Here is a 20,352-nt window from a genome sequence, read left to right as displayed (position 1 = left end):
TCCAAGTCCAAGTGTAGCTTTTGGCTCAGGGGTGCAGGCTGAGCTGGGGGTTTTGGTGAGTTTGGGTTGCAGACAGGTCCTAGGGGGCAAGCGGTAGGGTTTGTGCATCGGTGCACTGCTGCAAGTGCATGGGCTGCTGTGTGTGCTGCCAGACCAGGCCAGAGAGGCCTGGTTTTGAGGCAATGTCTCTGGTTCCTGACAGTGTAAGCTTACATGCTTATTTTGAACAAATTTATTTATAAAAGAGAAAATGAAGGGGAAATTATCAGAAGGATGAGTGTATCTGAAGCAAACAGGACATAAACACTGAAGGTGGTCTAACACAGCAGCCTCAGGCGGACCTAGATGTAGCCTGACCTGGCCTCACTTCCCTTCCTGTGGCATTGATGCACAGCCTGACACAGCGGGACTGGTGTCCTCAGCCTTCACCATCGCTGGCGCCTGGGGGTGCAGCAGCCCATCACTCTGTGTGCATGTGGGAGGCAGGACGTGGTGTCTGGTTCCTCTGGCAGCATTTTCATGGTTGCTCTTTGCACCGTGTGTCTGATGGAGATGCTGCCCAGACAGGATCTGGCCTGGGCTCTTGAAGAACTGACTCCTGTTGTCTGAGTGAGGTATAGATAATGTATGTCTAGACAGTGACAGATTTAGAGATCCAACTCTGACTGCCATCTTGCTGTAGTGATACATTGCATGTTGCTTCTGCTCTGCCTTAGTTTCCCCATCAGTAAAATGGGGAGTGACCTCTGACAGAATGATTGTGAAAACAAATGGGTGTAAAACAGCACACACTTGCAAGATTTAATCGTAATTCTTGACAAGCAAATGCCTGGCCATTGACATTCCCTGCTCCCCCATGGTTCATCCTCAGTGCATCTCTAATCTTGCCAGTGGAACGTAGTGTTAATGCATGTTCAGCTCTTTGCTGGGGGATGAGAATGTTTTATGGGGGCCAAAGTTTGTCAGCTGTTTCAGTTTTGCCCTTTGCTTTCTTAGGCACAGTGGAGCTTATGAAGGCCAACCAAAGAGCTGAATGGTATTTTCTGTGAGCCGAGGCAAGAGGCGTCCAGACGTGGGGAACTGCAGAGGCAGGTAACATGGCAGTCTGATATCTTTGAAAAAATTAAGGCAGGGAGTGGGACTATTTGTTGCACTGCTAAATCTACTGCCTTCATTTCAGCTGTTTGGTATTAATCACTGGAGTGATTAAATAATGTTAGAGAAGCTGCTTTAACTTTGTACAGGCTTATAGTTATGGCCAAGAAAGGAAAGGTCACCTGTTAAAAATTATGGGAGGACCAGAATAAATGACTACCAAAGATCTGTGAGAAAACTGTTTCTCTTTCTCTGGAAATTAAAGACAACTGGAAAGTTTGTGGAGGATTTTTTAAAAGTGATTTCTTATACTGGAGGGGTTATCTAAAATAGACGTTCTCCTTCACAATGGGTTTTGTTCCTAATCTAGCTTAGTGATGTTTTTAATATTACAAGCAAACAACAGTGAGAGTACTTTTTAATTTTTTTTTCTTTTTTTTTTTTTGTCCTTAAGACAATCTCTTGCTTGCTGAGAAAACTGTGGCTTGTCAGCAAGGAGCTTTATTAAAAGGCAAAGCCTTGTCATTCCTTACCTATTTAAATTAGACTTTCAGGCTCCTGGAGACAAAGCACAGGTCAAGAAAAGAAGCTGTGTCCTTATGAGTTTGTAGAAAGATTCTTTTCTGCAGGCTAGTCACTATGTTATTGCTCTTTCTCCTCTGTGTTCTTCCTGTCAGAACATAAATCAGCAGCAATGTTATAGAATGTTACAGCAGCTAATTACAGAGGACAGACAGGAACAATCACAGTATAGTGAAGTTCACTGTAGCTTGCAAACACTGTATAAAACTATGAAAGTTGTCCTGGAAGTAAATCTGAGGTGTAATCTAATCCCAGCAAAGGCAGTGGAGTCAAGATACCAATTTGAGGATTTAGTATATGGTGACTTTTCATCTTGATTTGCTTCCTGTGGTCTGAGGTTTAAAACATGGTGTACCTGTGGGCAGCCAGTCAGTCACACACAAGTCTGGTGTGCTCTAAACTTCCTGTGATGAGATGTATGAGTGGTGGTATTGGGTTGAGATTTTTGCACTCGAATGCATCAGATCTTGGTTCAGTTCCTGACTTGGGCACAGCAGTGCTGTGTGACCTTGGTCAAATCATGTCTTCCTATGGTTTGTGAAATGGAGGTGACTTTTCTGCCTTCCTGCTTAGATGGCGAATGTCACAGGGCAGGGACTGTGCCTTGTTGCGTTTTGGCATAAGACTGTAATGTAACTTGGGGCTCCTGGTAGTTACTGATGCATAAATAGAATAAGTGCCTGGATAAGCAAAGAATATTTGAGACTTGCATGTTATTTGCTCCTCCCATCAGCGATCTGTTTGTTGACATGGCTGTGAAATGAGCTGTGAAATGAACTGGTCAGAATAAAATACTGCATAGCATGGCATGCAAGCAGCACAGAGCCTACCCAACTTGCCCTGGAAAGTGACAGCATTAAAGTTGTAAGATCCAGCATATTCTTAAAAAATGTGAAAGGGAAGCGGATTATCCCACTTTGGGCACCCTTTGGAGATGTGAGCAAATAAAAGATGGAGAAAATCTCAGAAGAGGTTCAGGGTACTTGATTTTTTGTAGGTTTTTAAGCCAGGCCTTCCCCAAAGGTTGAACGTCCTCTGCAGTCAGCTAGTGCCTTCCACTGCATCCTTCATTCGTGCCAGGACAGCAGCATGGCCTGATGCATCACTGTGCGTGGTGCTTACAGCAGGCCCTGGCTATTGATGATTTCTGGGAAGCAAATTGACAGGCTGGTGTTTGTTGCAATGCCAAAAATACATCCACTGCAAAATGGCAGCAAGGGAGAGTGAGTGGCCTGTGCCCTTGTTTTCCCCTCCGATCTGCTGTCTTCATCCAGCCTGTGCCACATCCCTGCCTGCCTGACACCATCTGAGATCTGCAGAGCATGTGCCAAAAATCCTTAGAGATGGTTCCTTTAAGTCTCCTTAGTTGTCTGCTGGCAGTCACCTGTGAGAGCTCAGTGAGCTGTTTCTCCTGTTATGGTTGTGTTCTTGCTAGGTGAACTAGCATGCAGCCCAGAGGTCAATATGCTCAGTGAATGCATCCCTGTGTATGTCCTTGGGAGCAGATTTCTTTTGTCTGACTTAATCAGATCACTATGAATAGTGAAACTTCTAAAAATTGTATTCTGAACCCCATTTCTGAGTTTCTGACATGCACGGCTTGCTCTGCCAGCAGCCTGTGCTCCTGTGGCATATAAGCCACAGTATCTCTGCCCCCAAGAGTGACAAGACTAAAAGTTTCTCTCTGTGCATGTGATGGGTGGGGTTACTTCTGCTCTGTGGGTACTTCAGACCTTCAACATCACATGCCAAGGCCTTTCGTGGATGTCATAGGGCATGTCTGGGATTATGAGGTGCTCTTGTTCCTAGTGCTGTCCACATGTAAGAAGGGTTGGCAAGTGTATTAAGCTTGTGTGTATCAGCACTGGGCATGCCAGTCATTCACCAGGTGGGGAAGGTCCCTCACAGGATAGACCAGCTTTGATTCTCTGGCCTCGACCTGATCCTTCATTCTAAAGGAGCATGAGTGAAGTGACAAGACAGGAGAAATTCTGGGCTGAGAGGGATGATGTTGGTACAATTGTCCTCAAAGGGAGTTTCCGGTGGTGACAGCCATCAGCCTGTGCGTGTGAGTGGCCTGGATTGGCTGGAGAAGCTCTGAAGTTTTGTGAATTGTTTTTCATATGTACAACAAGTGAGTAATGGATTTACTAGGGGAGGAAAAGATGCTAAATGCTGTCACGTGAGTTGAAGAATGTGACCATCAGGACTTCTGGGTTTTTCTGTTGCTCGCTTTTCCTTGACAGAGTGCAGTTAAGCAGAGAACGCCATGTTGCTATTTCCTGCTAGTTGCAGGTAGGAAGATGAGTCCAAAAATTACAACAGAGCTGCTGAAGCAACTGCGTCAGGTGATGAAGAGTCCCAAGTATGTCCGGGAGCCTGTCCAAGCCTACATAGTGCCCTCTGGAGATGCCCACCAGGTATGTGTGGATGAATTATGGGGAATGGTTGGATTTTCCTTCCCTGCAAAAAATACAAGCCAGGGATAACTAAAATAATCCTTCTTTTACTTGCTTTAATGGTTCTAGCATAAAAGCCTGGGTAACCTGAGAAACATCATGTTGGAAAAAGTTTCTGGAGTCTATTCAGGAGGCTGAGGTTTTTATGTTCTTGTAACAAATCAGTGTGGATATTCCACCAGCAGCTTCTCATCAGATTGTCTCCAGGGAGATCACACTGCAAAAAATGGAGCTTGCCAGAGCACTTGCTGTCTCCATCCTGGCTGTTGGGAAGAATGGATTTACTAGGGGAGGAAAAGGTATTATCTGGGCTTTAGTTTCTCTGTTAGCACTTCCCGATCAACACATACTCTTAAGCGAGGTGCTGAGGGATTAGTTGCAGAGCTTTCCCTTTGCCTAGATCTAGTTCTTGCTGGAATTTACTGCCTTATGCTAAAACCCTTCAGATGCCACGCAGAGGGGGCTTTGGAGAGGCAGAGAAGGAACAGGCTATGACACTTCCCTTTCGATGCTACTCTGCATCAGCTTGTTCTGTGCACTAGAGACAGGAGGGGAGTTTGGGCCCAGGGTGGTAATGTGTGGTGGTAACTGTGTTGTGTGCTGCTTCCACCATTAAGATTTTTGTAGTCTGTGACATTAGTTTTAAATTGCTAAACTGTGTTTTATCTCCCCTAACTGCTCATATGCTAGTTTCACTCTTCTGTCTGCTCTGTTAGGAGACCCAAGAACTGCCAAGGGTTTCTCCCTCCTCAGCCATTTTCAGGAAACAAAAGACCTGAAGCTTTCCTGGATCACACCCAAAGCTCTCTTTTACCCCAGGGTGCATGAGAGCAAAATGCAACTGAATCGTAACCTTTGCCCTTGACTTGGCACTGGGGTGAGCTGGGTCCAGGCTTGTCTGTGCCCTGGGACTGTATGTGCAGCATCATGTTTCCTCTTAGGGAGATCCAAACTTGGGCAGGTAGAGGGAAGGCGTTTTCTGCAGCTGCTATTGTCTGGTGCCTTCCTGCCTCAAGCTGCCTCTGTCCATATATAACTCTGGTTTCATTTCACTAGATGCTAAATGCTGTCATGTGAGTTGAAGAATGTGACCCTCAGGACTTCTGGGTTTTTCTGTTGCTCACTTTTCCTTGACAGAGTGCAGTTAAGCAGAGAACCCCATGTTGCTATTTCCTGCCAGGCGAGTTGGTCAGGTTTCTCTGCAGAGCGAATCTATCTAAATGGAAATGATTACTAAAAGCTGCTGAATCTGGTGCCTCCTGACTAGCTAGAGCAGGATTTTGCCTGTGAGGTTTGGGAATTGGGGCAATTTTAGGCATTGGCGGAAAGCTGATGATCTCAGAACAGGCTTACCGATTCCAGGTAAATTGTGATGAGCTCAGATTTGCAGCTTCCCCATGTTTTAAGTGAGGGTTTGTTTCCTGTATGCAAATAAGAACTTTATAGCCTTACAGTCAGATTTTGCTCTTAAGCAGCTCCCTCTGTGACTCAGACGGCTGCGGTTTAATGATACCCAAGCTTTTGGTGGCTGGAGCCATTTCCTCCCCACAGCCCAAGCTACTTATTCCTGTCCTTACCTCTCTCAGCTGTTCCTGAGGCTGTCCTGGGATCCACATCAGAGAACTTGTCAACAAAGAGGGCATTCCCTCCTGTGGTGTTGACACAGGGTTTAGATTGGGGGAAACTTTATTCCTTTCTAGGTTACAAAGGACCCTCTTCATTGGACTGATGCTGATACACCCTGATGCTGCAACTTGCTGACTAATTTCTCTTTGTAACAGTGGCAGAGTTTGAGCTCCAAGCTCTGTGATGCTTTAAATATTAGTTTTCCTGCCAAAGCTAGAAGGCGTAGGTTATTATACTGCCAGGAGGCTTGCCACTAGTTGTGTCCTTTGCTTTCCATGCTTACTTGTGTAAGGAGCTGAAAGACTTGCAGTTTCTCAAACACAGCTGACTCTGACTTTGGCTTACCTAAGGATGCTAATATCTTGGATCTGTGGCTCTTGCAGCCAGCCCTGAATGTTGGCTGCTTTGATTTTTGAAACTTTTCATGCCAGTGATAAGAAGTCAGAAGAAACAGTCTGTTTCCTTGGGGACCTGGGTGGTCAAAAGGCTGATGAGAATGGAGGGCAGTCCCAGCCAGAAGTTGGCTGAAGACCGTACAAAGAGCCCCGCTTCCTTTCATGAGTGCGGGGTGAATCTTGTGGCTGGAGGTATCAAAGGATCATGAAGGGGTGAAATGCCATTCTTTTGGGAATGGGGCACCTAAGTCCTTTGTGGTTCAGTTAAAAATGCCTATCTGAGCTTTTGGGATGTTGCACTGGTAAATGCAGGATTTATTTTTATGTTGAGTCACCCAGTTTACATTGAATCTGGAGTTTGTCCATATGGCAATATTCAGAGATTGGAGTAGCTTTTTAATGGGAGGGAATGATGTTTGGATTAGAGGTTGAGTTTGGAGCCAGTCACAACTTAACTGGGGCTGGCTTCCACCTCCAGGCCTTGACTCAGTGAAAACAAATTTAGTCAGATCTGGCTGGTCTTCCACATCAAGGAAGCACCTGCCCAGCTCAGGGCCCCATGTTTGGGTTGGCAGAGATGCTGTCTTCTGCTCAGAGCTGGCTTCTCTGACATACGCTTGTTCTGAGCTGCAGAATCAGTGGAGTTATAAAGCAAGAGACAGCTTGTGCACAGGTTGCACTGACCTGTTCCAGATCCTACCAGTGCAGTCAGGTTTTTGGCAGTGGATACTGACCTCCCTCCAAGTACACAGCAGTGTTTATTCTTTAATGGCATCAGTGTCGTAGCTCTAAGGGCAGCGAGCTGCACTTTCCATTGCTGATCTTGGTTGACATTAGGATAGAATAAGCTTTAACTTGTTAATGGCCCAACCACACAGGCTCTGGAGACAAGCACCACTGATTTTTAGGGGTTCTTCCTGGCTTAGCTGAGGGTTTCTGCGATGCAGCCCCTAGTTTTTTCTGCATGTCAAGGACTGACAGGTGTGGTGGAAAGCAGACATGAAAGGCCTGAGGAGAGCCAGGTTGAAGGCCATTGGAGCTGCAAGAGAAGCCCCAGGGAAATACCTTTTTCTGACTGTGCTGTGGCCTGTGCTTTGTGTGGCGTACGCAGGTGTTCCCCTTGTAATTTTAGCTCGTGCAAAACATGGGCTCATCTTTGCACAGTGGGGGTTGCTGCATGGAACAGAACAGGTGGGTGTGCGAGAATTGAGACTGACAGATGAATCTTCCCCTCCAGATCCTTCATAGTCCCTTTTGAAGCCCGTCTCCCTCATTGTAAACTCTTGAAACATTCCCTGGATTTATCTGTGAATGGGACAGCATGAATTATTTCCCACTCAGTCAAGGTCTTTGTTACTTTACGTCAGCTTTTACCAGATCTAAAACTGATAGACTTCTTTTTTCCTTGTAAATTATTAAAAAAAAATATTTCAGTCCAGTTCACTATTTTGTGCTGTTAATGCAGCTAGCTCAGTGCTAACCCTTCCTGTGAATGTGAGACTGTCTGCACAAGCAAGCCAGCCTGTGTTGGTCAAGAGAAGGGGAAGAGAAATCACTGCTCTGATTTGAGATATATTTAGTGATATCATCCACAATGGGAAATTTTCAGCATCTCTTTTAGGCATCAGACCCTGGGAGATGGTGTCCCAGCTTTGAGATGAGAAGTGTAGAGAAGGGGAAGTCCCAGCAGTCTACAGGCTGAGTATTATTTAGGAAATGTTGAAATGAGGAATCCTCAGGTCTGGCGTCACTCTGACTTGATGTTATGTCCAGCTGCTGTGAGACAGGCAGCTGGGGAAATAGGTGCTTGATGCTGTTCCCAGAACTACTTTGTCCCCTCTTATCTGCTGATGCCTCTGTTGTTAAAGGGGGTTAGTGGTGATGGTGGTGCTGTGTTGGGTTGAGCCAGACCCACTCCATCAGCTAGAGGTGAGCAGAGGGCAGTCATCTCTTCCCAAGGTGGGTATCCTGACCCCTCTCCTCCCCACAGCTGCTCGGCATATGTCAACAGCCCTGTGGGGTCTGTGGGGCTGGACAGGAAGAGGCACAGGGAACTGGACTGACTCAGAGAGGAGGGCACCCGTGGTCTCAATACCTGCCCCATTTCTGCCAACTTTCATTAGTGGTTGGATAAAATAGAGGATTTCTTGTGAGCGTGTCTCGGGGATCTTCCCTGGCAATCAGGAGCAAAAGCTACTCAGCCAGGTCCTCTTTTGGGCATGGGTTTTGCAGTCCCAAGGCTCAGTTTCAGAACATTAGCGGTGACTGGTTGGTAGCTGTTGGCTAGGGTGTCTCCCAGGAGGGGAGAGACATACTTGTTCTGGAGGGGTTTTGACCATGGGGTGATGGGGAGCAGAAAAAAAAGAGTTGATCCCAGGTGCTGCGATTTGTGTTTCTCACTCCTGTGCTTTGAACCCTCTGCCTTCTTCAGAACAGTGAAGAGCAACAGATTTGAAGCGAGTATTTTCTAATAATCAGGTGATTTAAAAATAGCCCTAGCCGGAAAAGGGGAAATGCAGTGTCTATCACAGTAGGAACTAAAACCACCTGAGAATGGGCTTTGATTTCCCAGCTCAGTCCCCAAAGTGTTTCTCTTGCCACAGCGCAGCAGGGGGCAGAGGAACAGCCTTTGGTTTCAGACCATTCGTAAGGTCCAAATCCAGGGGTTTTGCAGCTCAAACATCGGTGCTGTCAGCCTGGATTAAGCTGATTTGCTGAGTTGCTCTAGTTAATTAACAGGCCTACTCAGCAGTTCAGACCTCTGAACTTGCCAGAATGGGATCCCATAAAAATGGTGTGTGGGCCATTTCAAGGTATGGTTGTTCTTCTAATTTTGGCAGCTCCTATGGATGTTGGGTGTCTGCATTCCGAGGCTCTTCTGTAATGCTGCCAACCGATGTGTCCACAATGACAGGTAGTGGTGGGTTTGGGATGAGGATGGATGAGTCTTTGATTCCCTCTCACCTACCAAACCATAGTGTAGTCAGGTTTTGAGTAGGCAAAGAAGAGGTGAGAGGATCAGCATCTAATTATGAAAGGTCCTAAGGGTTAAAGTTTTTACAGTTTTACCACCTTGATGATTTTCTTTCAATGTCATTGTTGTGGAAAAGAGAGTCTTAAAGGGATTCTTACAAATGCCAGTGAGGGGGCTTCACTGGAGATAGTGAATTTTACAGATTTTAGGCCCTGATTACTCTGGTCTCTAAGATCAAGGAGTGCTTCTGGTTTCTCTTCCTTTCACATTGCAGCTTCAAAGGCAGCATTTGTTTGTGTTGCCCAAAGGGAAGGCTGAGTGTGAAATAAACATTTGCAAACTCTGAAGCACTTCAGTGTTTACAGACCTTTGTGGGAGAAAAGTGCTGCAGCTTAAAAAAAAAATGCCAAACCAGTTGGACATAAATACAATATAATCACAGATGATTAAATGTTCCAGTGGACTAGAGCCCAGGATTTTTAACTCATTTCATTCTCTCTGTGGCATCCTTTAGGAGAAAACCTTATCAAAGTATTTGTCACCAGCTGATTTTTTTTTTTTCCCTGCTGCTATAAATAATTGCTGCCTCTTTTGTTTTCTAGAGTGAGTACATTGCACCCTGTGATTGCAGACGGGCGTTCATCTCTGGATTTGATGGCTCTGCAGGTACCTTTCCAGAATTTGGGTTCTTGCTAATGTACATAATTCGCGTGTAAAGAAATAGTCTCATTCATGGCATAGAGGCAGGATGGAAAAGGAAACCTATTCAGCTTGTTTGGACTATTTTCTTCCCATTTCGGCATCTGCAAAATTATATCTTGGCTACCCACTGGAATTATGTAATATCAGCGCAATAACAAGTTTTCAAAAAATGTTTGACCCCTGAATGAACCTCTCGTAAAGTAAAATCCTGTTAACTCTTTAATGTGGTGCTTGTAACCTACCGTCATTTCTTTTGATGTGCAGCCAGTATGAATAGATATTTACATTGCCCATTTGGGGTCGGTGAATGGTAGATGGACTTTAGCTACCCTTTCTGTTTAAACGGAGCCAGGACCAGAAACACTGCATTTTGAAACTGAACGCTGTGGAAAGTTTGCTTATCTTGCCGAGACAGGATGTTTTCTTGGCTGTAGGATAGGTCTGTGTTTCAAGAGACCTAGTTTTTACACTAGCTGTACCCTAAGCTCTGCACACTCTGCTGTGTGATTGCTGGAAAGTCACTTTAGTTTACTGGTCTTTTCCCCGCCCAGTTGTAAATTGGTTTAATAAATACCGTGTTTGGAGGGTCCATTCATCAGTTCCTATGAACTACTCTGGGACCTCGTGGAAGGTGATAAATCCAGGGCTGTGGGCTGCTCTTAATGGATCACAAGAATCCTGTGCTAATTTCACGCCTTCTCCATGGCCTCGTCGTAACCTTCTTCTCTATTTTGGACCCTTGTTATGTACTTGGAAGGTCTGTGTTCCCAGTCTAGCGCTCAGCAAATCAGTGAGGTTTCACACAGGGGCTCACCTTGTGTTTATTACTTAATCTTTTCAGGCTGAAGCAGCTTAAAATGGGGTTTGTGTTGGAGTTTGGTAGAAGACAATGAATTAATATTTGGAAACTCTGCCCTGCTAGTCTGGGCTTCAGTTTCTGGTGACAGAGAATATGGTCAAGATGCAGAGACTCAAAAGACTTGGATTCAGTTTCTGTTTGTGCCTTGTTTTTTTTTTCTTTTTTTGAGTTGCCAAGGACAAGGCAGTGCCTTGCTGAGATGTCACTGCCCCTCAGCTGTCTTCTTGTGTCCCTCCATCTGGAGTCAGAGGAATGGGACAGACACTGAAACCAGCAGAAGTTTATGTTCACATTTCCTGTTCAGCCATCTCTATTAGGGCTGTAATGTTTGGGAAAGGGGTGCAGCTGACAGCTGGGAGTGATACCCACGTCTGCTAGCCTAGTAACAGCTGTTTCTTGTGGATGGCCAGAACCCAGGCTTCCTCCCTGTAAGACAGTGGGATGGAGTCCAGGGATGCACAGTACGTGTTACTGTGACAACAGCCAAGTGGAGACCACAGTCTCTGTTACAGAAGGTTTGGAAAGTCCCATTTACCCAGTTCCACTGACTGGCTGAGATATGCTTAAGTTGAATTCATCTGAGGCAATTCATTAAGTTACATCCTTCTGTGTACTGTCTCTGGTAAGATTTGGAAGGTCGTAGTGCAGGGGAAACAGTGAATATCTCCACTGAAACTGGACTAACTTTTGAACAGTGAGCAGAGCTGCATTTTGGGGAACTGGGGTGCATTTCAGACACACTCCCTGCTGTCTGTATCTCTGCGTGGTGGCTGCCCACCTCTAAATCACCAAATTTTTCTGCCCTCCTGCCTAGGTACTGCCATAGTAACTGAATTGCATGCAGCCATGTGGACAGATGGACGCTACTTTCTGCAAGCTGCACATCAAATGGATAACAACTGGACACTCATGAAAATGGGTATGCAGGAGGCTGGGGTACTGATCCACCGATAAACAGAGGACAACCACAGGCTATTTGGTCACTTTGTACATGTTACATGTACATGTTACAGCTTGGGCTATAGGGACACCCCATCGTGCAGGGGCTTAGGGACATCTTGAATACACTGCTGCTCTTGCGGTAGCGTCCTGTGACTCTTCTTGCCCGTGGGTCTAGAGGTTCGTTGGTAGATGTATCTGATGTATTAGCCTGGACTTTCTGAGTAGTGTGGGAAAGCTTCAGTATGACTGCTTCTTTGATCCTCTTTATATATAAATATTTTTTTTTTTTTTAAATCCGTGGAGGTCTGAAAGATACACCGACTCAGGAGGATTGGCTAGTGAGTGTCCTCCCAGAAGGCTCGAAGGTGGGAGTGGACCCTTTCATTATTCCGGCTGGTTGGTTTTACTTTATTTTATAACTCTGGGTTGGGCAACTAGATTTTGCATTTTGCTTCCTTACTTCTCTGGCTAAGCTGTTGTGTGATGGTATGTAGCTAACCATGTTTCAGCCCAAATGGGGTGGTGGGTTAAACTGTTATGCAAGACAGGTTGTATTTTAGTTTTAGGAATGTATCACAAGAGCTCCACTGCAGTGCATTGACTCCAGAACACAAGCTATGAGGACTGTTCTCTGAGCTTGCAGTGACCTTACCTGAAAAGCAAAGTGCCGATCCACCTCCGTTTGACTGTGCTGTAGTTTGTCATATGCACTTCAGTAGAAAGCTGCTGAATGCCTTGGCCAGCCTGTGAGCCAGAACATCTAGGCAAAACTCATGCTGCTACTCCTGCTTGGTGGTCTTGGCATCTCTTCAGCTTTCCCTGTAGGAAGCACATTCCTGGAGAGGCACCATTTATATCAGATGAATAAGTATCCATCTACTCGTGCTTCTGAATATGGGGCCCAATTCAAAGGTTACTGGAGGCAAGGGGAGGCATTTGCTCCATTCAGATGGGCTAAAGATCAGTCTTGTGGCCATATTGAAGCCCATCTCATCTCTTGTCTAGCTTAGATCTAGGCTAGTTCTGCACTGGAGTAGAGACCACCCTTATGGCAGCCTCTGGGGTGGCTTCTTACAGTGACTTCTGCCTCCCAGCTGGAGCAGTTCTTCTTCAGCTCAAGCATGAGACTCCAGGGCTGCAAGGTTCTGTACCTGCTGCTGGCTGTAGTGACTGTGTTTGTGGAACTGTAATTGCAATAGCTTTTGTTTTTTTTTTAAGGGAGTGGAAAGAAGGAGAGGCTCGAAGGAAAGGAGGAGACTCAGATTGTTGATTTTGCCTCCTGTGAATGGGGCCATTGTCGAACCAGTGTGTGTTCTTTAAAGCCATCACTCTTAACTCTTTTCATGTTGGCAGACCAGTGGAAGAGGATGTCCAAAGCCTTAAGAAGTGCTGGCCATGACCTTGTGCCTATCAAAGAAAACCTCGTCGATACAATCTGGACAGACTGTCCTCAGCGCCCCTGCAAACCTCTCCTCACGCTCGACCTGAGTTACACAGGTGAGAAGCTTAACTCTGAATAGACAGGGACTGTTTCTACTGCCCATACCCCTTTGCTTTCCTCTTACAAAGTAGTGAAAAAACCACTACTGCGGCACAATGTGGTCCACTATGGACGGGTCAAGAAGGTGATCAGACCTCAGCTAATGACCCCTTTGTCCTCAAAACTTCAAATAACTGTTTGCTAGAAGCTAGATAACTTCAAAACAAGTCCATGCATGTCCAGAGGGCAGCTCATTTTAGATAGTTCCTATCAGCTATTAGAAGGAAGTGAGGAGCACAAGCACAGTGTGTTTTGGGTACTTCCAAAATCCAATGTGTTGGTCTGTGTTTATGTCATCATCCCCAGTAAAGCTGGTGACTGTAGCTTTTTGTATTGTGTTTTGCAGGGGTCAGCTGGAGAGACAAAATTGTAGCCCTCCGTTCAAAAATGTCTGAGAGGAAAGTCCTGTGGTTTGTGGTAACGGCCTTGGATGAAGTAGCATGTAAGTCTTTACATCTCCTTTCTCAGTTCTTCCTACAAAAGAAATGTCATTCCTGCCTTGGAAAGGAACCCTGCCAGGGTCAGAGGCACTTAAGACAGCCAATGTCTTTGTTAGAGGTCAATTCACTTGTATCTAGTGCAGTGGCAATAGCAGGTCACAAACAGTGAATCTGTATTTCTACCGAGTGCCTTATTACACCAGTGCAGCCCCTGAGTACATTTTTGGCCCAGGAAACACAGCAAATCACCACCTTTGAAAAACAGCCCAGGCAAGAGGAAAGGAAGGTTATATATGAAGCCTGAGGCGGTTTGAAGGAAAAAAAAAAAAGACCTGTGAGATTTTCAGGCTGTAAAATATCCTGATGCTGCCTCACTCTGTGGGAAGATGGAGACTGTTTTCTGCTGTGGAGGCTGGGCTGTAAATAACGCAATGCAACATGTGGCTTTGTATACATAAGGGAAGGGTGGGGTACACAGTAATCTTCCTAATTGTCAGTGACTTTTTAAGTCAGTCTCTACCTCTCCAGTGTTTGGCAAATGATTTTGTTAAAACAAGTAAGTCAGGGTTCAACTTGTATTTCCAGATCATTCCAACCCAGGGTCTCAGGGTCCCACTAGAGAGTCGTCTCTGTGTTTGGGGCCCCAGGATGACTAGGTCTTCATACCCTGGCTACCAGCCCAGTGTGCAGGAAGGGAAAAGGGCCAGAAACAGCAGTGGTTTCCCTGGGACTGTTGTTATTAGTGCTGTGTATCCTTTGTGCAGAAATCACCAGCGTGCAGACTGGTGCAGTGGGAACATAGTGCTGGCAGAGTGGGAGTGCTGCTAATGCTTGTGCCCCATGCCTGTCTGAAAATGTAGAAACGGAGGTGGTGCGTTCATAGCTCCAGCACTGCCAGCACAATGTCTCTGGTGCTGGGTGAAGCCAGCTTGCTGAGGTCTGTGGGCTCTCCTGGATCTGGGACACTGAGCAAAGAGCTTGTTTCATGAAAGAAGTACTTCTCAGAGTGGTGAATATGATTCCTCCCTGGGGAGGCCTGCAGAGATTGTGTGTCTCACCTTTTCAGGCGCATCTCCAATTAAATTAATGATAAATTGGTGCCCTGAGGTGCTTTCAGATTAAATGTCTCCAGCAAAGCCAAGCTTGGTTATAAATCAAGGGTTTTAAAATGGACCAGAGGAGGCCATGAGAGAAGCTTATTACTGGTTGCCTGGTTGGTTTCCTATCCTAAAGGGGGAAGGGGGAGGAGTTGTCTTTAATTTTCTCTAATTCGGTTCACTGTATTAAACTGCAGACAAGTTTCTGGGGACAGAAAGAGAGCCACAGAGGAGGCTGTTGCCTCCTTACTGCATTGGGAGTTGGCTGAGCGAGGAAGTTTGTACCCATTCAGTAAAGAGTTCTTTGTGGCTCTTTCCTGCTTTCAAGTGACCTACTCCTTCCCTAGGGAGAATCAAACTCTATTTTTACTTTTGTGTCAGAATTTACCCAGTTCAATGAATACATTGCTGGGTTGTGATTTAGGACATGTTGGTTCTTTTCCCAGCTGTCCTGCTGGCTGGCCTTATTGCCTTGAGTAACTCATTTCAGCTAATTGGATATCCTGGGGTTTTTATTTGACCCTAAAATCAGGAGTTTGGAGATGCTGAACAGCTGCTTTCCCTCTTGACTTTGCCTGGAGTTGTGCAGGATAAAATCTTTGTGGAAAAAACCCAAGACTATGCAGTCTGAATCTGAGATGTTGGAGGCACCCAAATGAGAGGCCTTTTTGGAGTATTTTAGTCTTGCCTATTGTGTCTCCCTCTTCCCTCAAGTATCAGAAGAAGGATTGGAATGAAACGATAACTTGATGAGAGGCCTTTTTGGAGTATTTTAGTCTTGCCTATTGTGTCTCCCTCTTCCCTCAAGTATCAGAAGGATTGGAATGAAATGATAACTTGTAACTTTGAAGTCTTCTGGCTGTGGAGAAGTGAGCTTTTATTGCATTGCACAGACCAGAAAGGGCAAACACTACTTACTGCCTGTTTTTTTTTTTTTTTACATGTGTCCTTGTCTTTTTTGCCTGTACCTGTTTTCTTCGAAGGCAGCCCTCCTTTAGAACTTAAACCTCAATTTCCTTGCCCGATGGGAGTGTTTAAACTGCAGTTCTGGTGCCATCTCCTGGCAAAAATTTAGGATTGCTGGAAAAGCAGGAGCAGGACATGGGGCAGCTGGGTGGGAGCTGGACCCACGGCCTGCACTAGTGATGACTCATTGCTTGCCTGTGTTTTGTTGAGATTATTTTTGGCTTTCTCTGATGTTGCAAAAGATGAACGAGGATTGTGATTCTTGGCATTCTTATTTTCCAGGGCTTTTCAACCTACGAGGCTCTGATGTTGAGTACAATCCTGTGTTTTTTGCATACGCCGTCATAGGAATGAACACAATCAGGTGCTTGTATTGCCCTCTTCTGTCCCTCAAGATGCATTTTTCTGTGGGAGAGCTGTTCTAGCAAAGTATTTGTATTTCCAAAATGCCTATGCTTGCGCACTTTAATGTCCTTTCTGAGCACTTTTGTCTTCAACGTTAATTACTCTCCTCCCCTGATCAGAGCTAGAGAGGGAGCCAAGAGCTCTGCTGCACTCCTCAGCACCTCAGCTGACTTGCTGGGTGACCTTGGGCATGATGGTTGACCCCTCTGTCTGTCACCAGGAGATAATGCAGAGGGCCCTTGGAGCTCTAGGTGAAATGTGGGTAAGAGCCAACGCTGGCCTGTATGTTGGGAAACTTTCCTCTAATGTCATTGGTGAGTCACTTCAAAACTGCAGGGACTGTACAGAAAAGTTTCAGGGCTGACTTAAGATAGAAAGCTTCTTTCCTGTGACTGCCCCATGTAATGAGCCTCAGCGAGCACGAGTCCTTCAGAGGCATCTCCAAGCTGCTAGCTAGATGCATCTGGAATATTGTGTCCAGTTCTGGGCCCCTCAGTTCAAGAGGGACAGGGAACTGCTGGAGAGAGTCCAGCGCAGAGCCATGAAGATGATGAAGGGAATGGAGCATCTCCCTGATGAGGAAAGGCTGAGGGAGCTGGGTCTCTTTAGCCTGGAAAAGAGGAGACTGAGGGGTGACCTAATCAATGTTTATAAATATGTAAAGGGTGAGTGTCAGGAGGATGGAGCCAGGCTCTTCTCTGTGACATCCAGTGATAGGACAAGGGGCAATGGGTTCAAGCTGGAACATAGGAGGTTCCACTTGAATATGAGAAAAAACTTCTTCACGGTGAGGGTGACAGAGCACTGGAACAGGCTGCCCAGAGAGGTTGTGGAGTCTGCTTCTCTGGAGACATTCAGAGCCCGCCTGGATGCGCTCCTGTGTGATCTGATCTAGGTGTTCCTGCTCCGGCAGGGGGATTGGACTAGATGATCTTTCGAGGTCCCTTCCAATCTCTAACATTCTGTGATTCTGTGATCTGAGGTAGAAACTGGCTTGGTGAGTACAGGTTGTATGTGAAGGTTGAGCTGAACTTTCCAATTCAGTGACAGCGAGAATAGTGTGGTACTTAGAACAATGGTAGCTTTTCCATTTCCAGATGTTGTCCTTAAAAATTAGAGAATGGCCATTATTTGCCTCTGTTACTCTCTCCTGCTTGAAGCGCTGTGATGGGATGCAGCCATTTTGAATGTGTCTTACAAACAAAAATGCTGTCAGCTCCTTTCCTCTCAGCAGGGTAGTACATCTTAATTTCAAAGCAGGATTTATGCTGTGTGAAGGCCAGTGGTTAAAAAAATATAGGACAAAGTATAACACATAATTAAGGAACAGCTTTCTCCCTGTAATGTCACTAGAATAGTTTCTCCTTTACTCCAGCCACTGTCAGATGTGGTCCCACCTATCTGCTCTCTCCAATTTGTTTCTCAGGCTCTTCATTGATGGTGACCGAATGATGGACCCAGCTGTGAGGGAGCACTTACAGCTCGACTCCACCCTGGAGCCTGAGTTTAAAATCCAGGTGATGCCCTACGGATCTATCCTGTCAGAGCTGCAGGCTGTTGGTGCAAGCCTCTTACCCAAGGAGAAAGTCTGGCTCAGTGACAAAGCCAGCTATGCTCTGACTGAGGCCATTCCCAAGGTTAGTGGCCCATGCAAGGGAAAATACTTTTCTTCTCTCTGCTCAGCATTGTCAGAAACGGTGTTAATGAGGGCAGCTGGCCTCAGCTTCCCCTCTGCAAAGAATGATGCAGGCTGGAGCTTGTGCGGAAGGGATGCAGCCATGCTGAGGTATCGAGGGGTTGTTAATCCTGGGGTTGTTCTCGCTGGAGCTGCCCTTCCAGCTCACTAAGCTGATTTACCCAAAGTATTGTCAGCTTAAGATAAGACAAGTACAGTGAGAGAGGGGAGGGAGAGAGGGAGCAGGGTGAAGTGGGGTCAGTCTGCCCATGGCTGCAGCATCAGCCTTGTGTGGACCAGCAGTAAGAGCTGGAAACTTGCAGAAACTGAAGCAGGACAGTTGAGCAGAACTTTTGGGAGCGGGCATTGGCCTTGATCTGAGTGTCTGAAGATGGTTCTCCTTATTTATTTGAGTGGTTTGAGGATATCAGGCAATATGTGACATCTTCTGCTGAAGACAGGAGTGTCAGGGTGACAGAGTTGTTGCAGCAGGGAGCCTTGTGAGGACACGGATAACCTTCAGGCACTGGTTGTCCATGCAGTGAGAACATATGCTGAGGGACAGTTGTAGCATGAGAATAATTTCTGTACAGCTGTACTTGCTATATCCTGTGTTTGTCCTTGAACTTATCTGTCTGGGAGTCCTGCAGTTTACCTAATACTCCAATAGGCATGAAGGGAGATAATTGTGGAAGGACAGAGCAGCAACTACAGACAAATAAGCTGGTTTCCATGCATCGTGTGTAGATCTCTTGTTTGCTAGAGATCACATTCTCTGGAATTGCATCCACTCTACAGAGATATCTAGTGCCTGACGGATACTGTGAGTAAATATGTCTGGGAGTCAGGGACCAGTGTATTTTCCAGATGTTGCCTTGGAAAACCAGACCGGCTGAACAGAATCTGTGCTTGTGCTGGGTTACTAAGTAGTCCAGGCTTCCTGCCTGAGAATTGCAGGGCTCAGATGAAGAAGCTGCTAAAAGAAGAACTAAATTGTAAAAAGTGTTTGGCTGCAAGGCTGCATTCACCCACCACCAGGTTTCTGCCTCCACCAGGCAGGCAGGTATCTCTTGCCTGTTTCATGTGCTAAGTGGTTGTGCTGCAGGTGTGTGTATGATGCAGCCATACCTGTGACAACAGAGGTAACTCATGGGGCCTGAAGGCTTTTTCTGTATACAGGAATTTTAACGACAAAATCCCAAGAGCAGGGTCTGTTTGTGTATCCCCAGGCTGCCACAGTTTGCTACCAGCACAAATCTTTACTTGAACTTTCCGGTTCTAATGGCCAGAACAGCAGGAACCATGCATTATGTTTCTCTGGTTTTAACATTCACTTATGTACCTTAACAGCTTAATTTTCTTGGTGCATCAGGACAGATGGTAAAACCAAATAAGTCTGGAAGTTTTGTTGCTTTCAATGCATCCCTTTAATATGGGGTATGGCTCTCTGAGCCTTTGCACTGGCTTGAGGGGAAACATACAGTCTGCCTTGTAGGTTTTTTTTTATTTTTTTATTTATTTTTTTTTTAAAACAACAAGACACCTATATAAGCAAGATAGACAGTTTTTTGCCCCTGCTCAGGGGCATCTTCTTCACCGTCAATCCCTTTCTAGGTATAAATGCCTTAAATACTGACTTTTTTCCCCACTTTCTTTTGTTCAGGGTAGCAGAAAGCATAGAGTCTATGGAGCTTTCAGGATAAATTGTTGTTGCTCTTTTGACATCAGAGTAGAATACCTCTTGCTGTAGTTGGAGTCAGTGGACTAACCCCAGTTTGGGTAAGTTGCTGTAGATGATTTAGACAGAGCATCCATATCGAGCAGAACAGCAAGTCTGACCTAGATTAAGAAATGTAATGAGTTGTAGTGATATTATTTACCCTGTTAGCACTGGAAGTTTTGTCTGATAGAGTCTAATATTACAGTGCTACATGCCCTCTGTATGCAATGGGAGAGTCCCTGTCTCAAGGAGCTCTGTGCAATAGAAAGCAGGAGAAGAAGGACTGAAATGACTTGATTAAAAACTAATTAGAGTGTCACTGAAAGAGCCAAAGGTTTTCCAGTTCCTCATGCTGGGCGTTTTTCTCCAGCTCTACACCGTTTTATACCAGCTGAGCAACTGGCCTGGGGTGCTTTGAAGAATCCCACTGCTGGAAGTCCATCTACTGTCTGTCTCCATCAAAGCCAAATATTGACACTGGCAAAAATCCAGTCCGTTGTTAAACACAGATCTGCAAACCCTTTATAGATTTGCTTACAGTGCATGTAAATACACTTTTTACACAAGATTAATAGAACCTACCAGTATCTGTAAAAGGGAAGCCAATCTAAGAATGTGACCATTGAGAAGTTTTGTCCTGACTCTGATAAAAGGACTTTCCTGACTTTCTTGTAGCTTCTTCAGTACTTTAGCTTCTGGATAATGTAGTGTAATTGTCTTGCTATTTTTAAGAATTTTGGGAACTGTAAGCCTGTAGGATTTGTGTGAAACTGGTCTTTGCTGAGGGTCTAGCAGACCTTTCCTAAGAATTTGAGTGCTGTTTATTTATGTGCTGGTGCATTGAGAATAGGAAAACAGCATGTTGTTTGGACTGT

General features: G+C 45.6%; 1 protein-coding gene across 1 annotated transcript in view; it reads left to right on the top strand.

Moving 5' to 3' along the window:
* Positions 1-3,970: 3,970 nt before the first annotated feature.
* The window catches only part of XPNPEP1 (X-prolyl aminopeptidase (aminopeptidase P) 1, soluble), a 28,615-nt gene continuing 12,233 nt past the window's right edge, over positions 3,971-20,352 (top strand). Inside the window, exons 1-8 of the mRNA XM_010079604.1 lie at positions 3,971-4,097; positions 9,734-9,797; positions 11,507-11,611; positions 11,938-12,030; positions 12,988-13,131; positions 13,521-13,616; positions 15,960-16,041; positions 17,509-17,719. Of these exons, the coding sequence (XP_010077906.1) occupies positions 3,981-4,097; positions 9,734-9,797; positions 11,507-11,611; positions 11,938-12,030; positions 12,988-13,131; positions 13,521-13,616; positions 15,960-16,041; positions 17,509-17,719 (912 nt within the window). The 5' untranslated portion in view covers positions 3,971-3,980. The remainder of the gene's footprint in view (positions 4,098-9,733; positions 9,798-11,506; positions 11,612-11,937; positions 12,031-12,987; positions 13,132-13,520; positions 13,617-15,959; positions 16,042-17,508; positions 17,720-20,352) is intronic.

This window comes from Pterocles gutturalis, unplaced genomic scaffold, assembly GCF_000699245.1.
Source record: "Pterocles gutturalis isolate BGI_N339 unplaced genomic scaffold, ASM69924v1 scaffold10009, whole genome shotgun sequence".
NCBI classification, from domain to species: Eukaryota; Metazoa; Chordata; class Aves; order Pterocliformes; family Pteroclidae; genus Pterocles; species Pterocles gutturalis.
Note: the sequence above shows the minus strand (reverse complement) of the source record. Positions and strands in the feature narration are given on the sequence as shown.